This window comes from Anabas testudineus, chromosome 18, assembly GCF_900324465.2.
Source record: "Anabas testudineus chromosome 18, fAnaTes1.2, whole genome shotgun sequence".
NCBI classification, from domain to species: domain Eukaryota; kingdom Metazoa; phylum Chordata; class Actinopteri; order Anabantiformes; family Anabantidae; genus Anabas; species Anabas testudineus.
In genome coordinates, this window is record NC_046627.1 from 20,374,081 (window position 1) to 20,381,212 (window position 7,132).

Consider the following 7,132-nt stretch of genomic DNA (forward strand, 5'->3'; position numbering starts at 1 on the left):
GAAAAGTCGACGTTTCGTGTTGGCAGACGATCGATTGATCGGGACAGACTAATACTAATGAATCGACTCCGCACAGCAGGCGGGAGATCAGAGGGAGCCCGGGTGAGCTGGTCCTGGTTTACAACTGTGTGTGTCGTTACACTTGACTTGTTTCAGTACAAACTCAATAGAAACACCTGTTAAACTCACACACTAACAAACATCCCGCCTCGCTCGTGCATTTTAATGACGTGATATTTCCTCTCTTCTTGTTCTACGTGCCCAGGCATGAGTTTGTCATGTTTTAAATATTTCCAGAATGTATTACCACGACATATTTGTGTGTCAGTTGTAGGTATTAAATAGTTTTTTAGCTGATAAGAGGAGAAAAACATATCTAAAGATGAGCATCGCTGACACACTCATATCAGATGACCACTAATTATAAATTTACATGTCAGTGTTTGTAAGCCTAAAGGTTAACAACACCTACCAACTAAAATAACATATATATATATACATAGACACTTTAGTTTTACTTTGTGACCCTGATCTGCTGTGAAATCCATCATCACATCTCCACCTGTGTGTTTAGGTTGTGAATCATGTGAGCAGCAGTTAACCTTTGACCTTGAAACCAACTCCAGACCACAGTTATGACTACAGGATCATAAATCTAGGAGGGCGGGCATCAGCTTCAGAACATATATATATGTAAAATGAGATCTGGTACGTTTGTTTTCGAGCAGGTGAATCTGTCACTGTGACACCCGGCTGAATCTCTTTACATGCTCTCAGTCAAACAAAGAAAGCAGCTTGAATGTCTTTGTTTGCCACCGAGCGTAGGTGCACTGGGTGTCTCATCGACTGTGACCTTGCTGCATTGCCCACATGAACCAAAACACCAACTCTCGTTGCCTCATAGCCCACATAGATCAACACGTCAGGGAAATATTCTGAGCATTTTCTTTTCTTTCCCAAGACCTGACTCATTTCTGTCTGCAGCGTCACCTCGCAGATCAATCGCGTGCTCCTTTCCTTCTGCAAGACCGTACATCACATCGCCAGCTGTACTGTCTATGGGTACAAAATGCTCTCCTATAGTTGCAGCGACAGCGTGTAACCCAATGCTTCATCAGTCTCTGTGTGTCTGCATTGATCAGGCAGGCGGCAACCAGCGAGGCAACCCACTGCTGGAAGTCTGGAGCTGCCCCAACACAAACAGTCTCATTTAGGATCAAGGATAACCAGGGGGCACGCTTGTTTGTGCCATCTAGTATGTGTGTCAGGTAATGATTATTCTTGTCAACTGGTGGGAGCCAAACTGGGTTGTGGGCACCTAAAGGGGGTCCTCTGGGGCTATAACTGGGTCAAATCAGTTGTAGATCACAAGTAAATATCCACATTACAGAAAACCTTTACATATGTTAGTAACAGTCCCATCATGTTTCCAAACAGGCACACAGGGGCGTTTGTCTATGTGAAATCCCCCCAGGGTAAACACACACACACACACACACACACACACACACACACACTGGGTCATTTCCCCTCCACATACCTCGGCACACAGCTGGGCGAGGAGCGGTCCACCTCCCAGGTAGCGTACAGGTTCATGTGGACCGGGCGGTTGGAGGTGATGCTGACCGGTTTGGAGGGCTGCATGTGCGGCGAAGGGACCCCCCCAGTCCGCGGGAGCCCTCCTCGCTCCGACATCCTGGAGGCTGAAGACGGGCTTTCAGACGGGGAGAACCGGGGGAGTGCGTGTTGTAGCTCGGCTTCCCTGTGTGTGTCTGTGTGTGTGTGTGTGTGTGTTGTCCTCCTTCTTTCCTCTGCCTGGTTTTCAACGCTGCTGCTGCTGCAAACGCGCAACGAGCTCAGCAGCAACTAATCGTCTCCTGACCGGGGAAACATCGCAGGCGTCGCGGGGGTTTTGGAGCCGAAAGGCAGGCGACAGATCCCCGCGTCCGTGCGTCCGTGCGTCCCCTCTCTGTCTCTCTGTCTCTCTGTCTGTCTCTCTGTCTCTGTCTCTCTGTCTCTCTGTCTCTGTCTCTCTGTCTCTCTGTCTCTCTCTGTCTCTGTCTCTTCTCGCCGTGCGCTGCGTGTTTATCGGTGCAGGAAGCGGAAATTTCTGTCGCTCCAGACTCACAATGAAGAGAAAGCGAAGAGCTGAGCTGAGCTACGCCTCTGTGGCTGGAGGACGTACAGCGAGTAGAGAGAGAGGGGGGAGGAGAGAGAGAGAGAGAGAGAGGGGGGAGGAGAGAGAGAGAGAGAGAGAGAGGGAGAGAGAGAGAGAGAGAGAGAGGGAGAGAGAGGGAGAGAGAGAGAGAGAGAGAGGGGGGAGGAGAGAGAGAGAGAGGAGAGAGAGAGAGAGGGAGAGAGAAGAGTGGGGGAGGTCATCCTCCAGCTTCTTCTTGGACAGTTTAGGTTGATCTTGTCTGACTTCCTGCGTATGAAGAAAAAAAAAATCTAATGTTTATCAAGAAAGAAAAAAAAAAAAAGACTTGTTCTCTCAGTATCGTTTTCCTAACAGAATGATTCAAACCTCATCGCTGTCGTCACTGTCTCTCTTCTCTTCCTCAAAACCCTTTTTCCTCAGGACAGTTGCCTCTTGCTTTTCAGCCTTTTCAGGCTCCTTCTCCTTCTCTTTCTTTACATCATCTGTCAGCTACAGAAGACAAAAGAAATTACTGTACAAAGGGTAAATCAGTGAGTTTGGTGAGTATTCTACGGTAAAAAATATATCTCTTACTTTGAACGCCTCAAAAATTCTCTTGAAGAAGATGAAGTTGGGGTCATAAATCTCCGGCTCCTCTGTGACATACTCAATATCCACCTCTGGCTCCTTCTGTTTGTCCTTCTCTTTTTCCTTCTCCTTGTCACCACCCTCCTTCTGTTGCTGCTGCTGTTCCTCCTGCTCCTTCTTCTCCTGGGCCCGCTTCTTTTTGCTCTTCTTTTTGCGGTTCCTGCGTCTACGATTTTTCTGAAGGAAAAGTTGATTCGTAAATACAAAAAGAGATTAATTTAAGATGTCTCTTGATGTTTTACTTTGTGTTGTGCACTTGCTTTTGTTTGGTTTACAACACAGACAACACAAAGTGAAGACTGATTCTAGGTGATGATGTGGTCTGAACATTTGCAGTCAGTTTAGGCTCTGCTGATGCCCCAATTTACAACTTCCCAACTTAGTAATGTGTTGGTGAAAAAAAAACTGTGCATTTTAAGTTCCTAGTAGTAACAGAAAGCTGATGTAAAGGTGGACATACATCTTTCTTAGACAACTGGTTGTCATCATCTTCAGTCTCAGACATCCCAGGAGCAGAGGAGTTGGTCACGTCCATATCTGCTCCCTCATCACGATCTTCCTCATCTAATGAAGAGAAATGTAAATCAAAAGAAAAAAAAAAAGAAAAGAGACAAATCAGACCCCAATACACAAATATCAAAGTACAGTAAAAACAGGTTCTGTTTCGTCCGTCAGTTCTTTCACAGCTGTGCAGACCTGCAGGTTCAGTGAGCTGCTCCTGTCTGATCTCCTTCAGCTGCAGGATCTTTTCCAGAACCTGAGGAATTTTGGGCCCAGTGACACTTATCTCCTCACTCTGCCAGGCCTGAAAATAAAAGGGAAACCTTGCATTAGGGTGAATAGTACTCGAGATTATCTCCCACTGTCACTCAGTGGCAGATCAAAAGTTTGAAAATACTAAATAACTCCACAACAAATACAACATAAAAAGTATTGATTTTAAAGCTAATAAAAAGCACAAATCATGTTCTACATGATTGTTCTCTACCAAAAACAGCAGTCACTTATACGAGATACATGCCAACGTAAATACAGATAAAAGTCCACTGACCTCTCTGTTATCCTCTCCAGGAGGTGGAGGCACTCTCTGTTTCTGGGTAGGCAGCATGCTGACACCAGGAGGCAGCGGCCCACGAGGATCCAAACCTACAGGCAGAAAGTTCATAGGTCATGTAACGTTTTGGTTTTGATCAGTTACATTAAAGGTAAGCAGTAAAACCATGCAAGTGTTTATAAACTGTCCCAACAAAGGTCAAACTGGTAACCGCAGGTCTTTCCTCCCTACAGCCATCAGACTATACAACACAGTACTACAATGACACACTATGTACCTACATGGTGTATTTCATTTGTTGTTGCTGTAGTTGTTTATGTCATTTGTTTTTATACTGGTGTTAACTGGTTATATTATTGTTGTTTGGTGTGTAATTAACTAATTAACTAATTAATTTAATTGTCTTGTAATTTATTTTATTTTTTCTTGTGTAGTTAATATTGATGCTATCCATTCTATACTGCTTTTTTTCTATACTGTCCTATTTAATGTCACTGTGCTGCTGTAGACAAAAGAATTTCCCCATCGTGGGATGAATAAAGTCTATCCTATCCTAAACTATATTTATTGGACAATTACCATAGTGACAAAATTAGAATTTAAAAATAACTAATTATAATTGTTTCTTTTTACAGCAGGAATCTGATATCAGAACACAATCACTACATCACCAACACACCTCTAACAACACTGACAGAAGGCATGGCTCTAGTCCCTGGAGGACCTTGCTGCATCTTTGCCATCTCCTGCTGGCGCTCCTGTTCCAGCAGAACAGCAGCCTGAAACGCAAATGGGTGAAATCATGGTTATAGAAAAGAATCAAAGCAGGATGTTCTACATGGGTTATAAAGAATTCTGCTAATTGGTAAACTGTTTGCAACAAAAGTTTTTTATGGCACAAGAGAGACACATATACACAACATGTGTTCCTGAAACAACAGATTTAAACAGATCTTCTTATCAGGCAAACCAGTAAACTCAAAGGACTTCATCTGAAATGTTCAACTATGTTCGTCCTCTCACCCTTTTCTGCTGCTCCAGAAGATCTTGTTCATCCATGACACGGGAATCACCCTGTGATATACACAGATATTAATGGCTAAGCAGCTTTATACAAACAAAATCTCACAGGATACAATTATCTGTTTAGTCCTCCACTCTTTTATAAACATGTGTAATAGATGTTGTTCTTAAAAGTATTATTTTTAAGATGTTGTTTTTCTTTTATCTTACAGATTGACTGCATTTTTTGTTTTAAAATCAAAGCCACATTCAAGAAGTGGATTACATTGTCCAACCGGCCTCACCTGCTGCTTGGCTCTCTCCTCCTGCTGCAGCACCATGGCTGCCCTCTGCTGAACCATCTTCAGCTGATCATCCTGTGACAAGCCAGGAGGAGGCAAACCTGGGGGCTCCATGCCCATGTGGATGCCAGGTGGGGGAGGCCCCCCAGGCATCATGGTCATAGCCTGGAGCATGCCCATACCAGGAGGCATGGGTGGCATGGGCAGGGGGGGCAGAGGAGGGATACCTGGCATCTGAGAGATAAGAAACACAGTAGACTGTGAGTGGAACGGGAGGTATGAGGCTCTAACATGTAGTAAAATAAGTAAGTATTTAACAGTTACACTATCATAAAATGTAAACCATAAATGATGTACAAACAAGAAGTTGGACTACTAAAGGTCACAGAGACAAATTATACACCAATGTAATCACATATATTTGACTGTTATGTGTCCAACGACAGCTCGACATGTGGTCAGAAAAAACTTGGACAACCACTCTACCAACTTAGAGAAACCTAAAAGGCATGTGTGATACATTCATTAAATTTACCTGGGAGCCCATTGGCTTGTCATCTCCAGGTTTGCTTAGGAGAATCCCAGTCTGCAGAAGAAAAATGTAGGAAAAATGAATAAGTAGAGCTTTTTGCCACTCAGTACAACATTTGGAGAAGATATATCCCAACAAAATACTTCATATTTGTTTATTTAATTTGATATAAATTGATGGAGATATTAAGAAACCCTTACTACCTGAGTAGCAGAGAGGTCATCACTAAAACAAACATCAATGAAGTGCAACTGTCTGATAAACAGGACTGAATAATATGGGTACATAATGTAACATTGATTTTTTCTTTTTGATATTGTGATGTATGATAGAAATTGACCCTTTTATTTTTTAACTTTGCTCTCTGTAGCTCTATACAATATTACAACCTGGCTGAAGGTTGTCTGTCTCTGTGTGATGTACCGACTGTTCAGTAACTTCACCAACCTTTTTAACTGTGTTGGAGAAGGTCATTTAGGTCCCTACAAACTCAGTAAATTCCTTGTGGAGCTGAAATTGCAGCTGTGCAATTTAAAAGCCGAACTTCAGAACAATAAATTGTTCATCTTTAGTGCTAATATTGTTAAATGAAAATGCTTCTGAAATGTAAATGCGCAGCACCTTTATCCTGGAAACTTGGTCATGACCATCAGACACAAACACTGAGACAATCACACAATCACAAACTGCTTGGAAACACACATTTACCTGGATCATGTAGCCTTTCAGTCTGTCAACCAGCTCCTCTCTGGGACCTGAAGAAAAGAACAGTTTTGCAAATAAATGTTGACACAAGCCACGAAACAACAATAGAATAAGCCTCTGAATGCAAAATGTGCACGTAACATACTTCAATAGTTAACAGTAAAAGAAAACCTTGTCAACACCAAACAGACCATGTGAAAAGTTGGCTAACGTTAAAAGTGAGTGCACGTCAATGAAACCAGAAAGCTAATTAGCTAAGACCAACTAAATACTGCTAGTGTTGCTTTAAGCAAGTCGCATGGTAAATCTATATCATGCGTGTATAGCAAAAGAATAACTATATACTTAAGGAGGGTAAACAATGCAGACATTTAGCTAAATGAAACGGAAGTACTACGTTTGATAGCTAGCATTAGCAAGCGACTAGCTAGTGTTAGCTAAACACAGCGCTTCTACCGGCGCTCTCCGCCTCTTTCCCGGTCTTTTCTTACCCATTGCGGGCGCTCCCAACTCCGCCAGCTTGGACTGAAGCTCCGGGTTCGTCCATGTGTTTAAAGCCGCAATAGCACTCCCTAAATCGGACGGGAGGGTTTCGGTGCCCGGTGGTCCGTCGGACGCCATGTTGAGCTTCTCTCAATGGAACAACGGCGGCAGCGAAGAACACACGAGACCCAGCGAGAACGGGACTGCCGCAAAGGACGACGGGAGGCGCGCACTGCACGATGGGACATGAAGTCTGAAAGGAGGAACGT

The 7,132-nt window shown here is 43.5% G+C and overlaps 2 protein-coding genes across 3 annotated transcripts in view; both read right to left on the minus strand.

Moving 5' to 3' along the window:
* Positions 1 to 2,184, minus strand: part of LOC113157288 (phosphofurin acidic cluster sorting protein 1) — a 45,763-nt gene extending 43,579 nt beyond the window's left edge. Inside the window, exon 1 of one of the 2 annotated variants that reach the window (XM_026352660.1) lies at positions 1,541 to 2,184. In XM_026352660.1, the coding sequence (XP_026208445.1) occupies positions 1,541 to 1,695 (155 nt within the window). In that variant the 5' untranslated portion in view covers positions 1,696 to 2,184. The remainder of the gene's footprint in view (positions 1 to 1,540) is intronic. The other variant, XM_026352659.1, reaches the window with a different exon arrangement.
* Positions 2,185 to 2,362: 178 nt separating this feature from the next.
* Positions 2,363 to 7,038, minus strand: sf3b2 (splicing factor 3b, subunit 2; the record flags this gene model as incomplete). The annotated part of the gene is made up of 12 exons (XM_026353399.2): positions 6,872 to 7,038; positions 6,384 to 6,430; positions 5,679 to 5,729; positions 5,147 to 5,377; positions 4,863 to 4,913; positions 4,519 to 4,618; positions 3,837 to 3,931; positions 3,482 to 3,590; positions 3,246 to 3,349; positions 2,732 to 2,962; positions 2,525 to 2,647; positions 2,363 to 2,425 (listed from the first exon to the last, which is right to left on the minus strand). Coding segments are annotated over exons 1-12 (1,335 nt in total), but the record flags the coding sequence as incomplete, so codon positions are not given.
* Between the last annotated feature and the right edge of the window lie 94 nt (positions 7,039 to 7,132).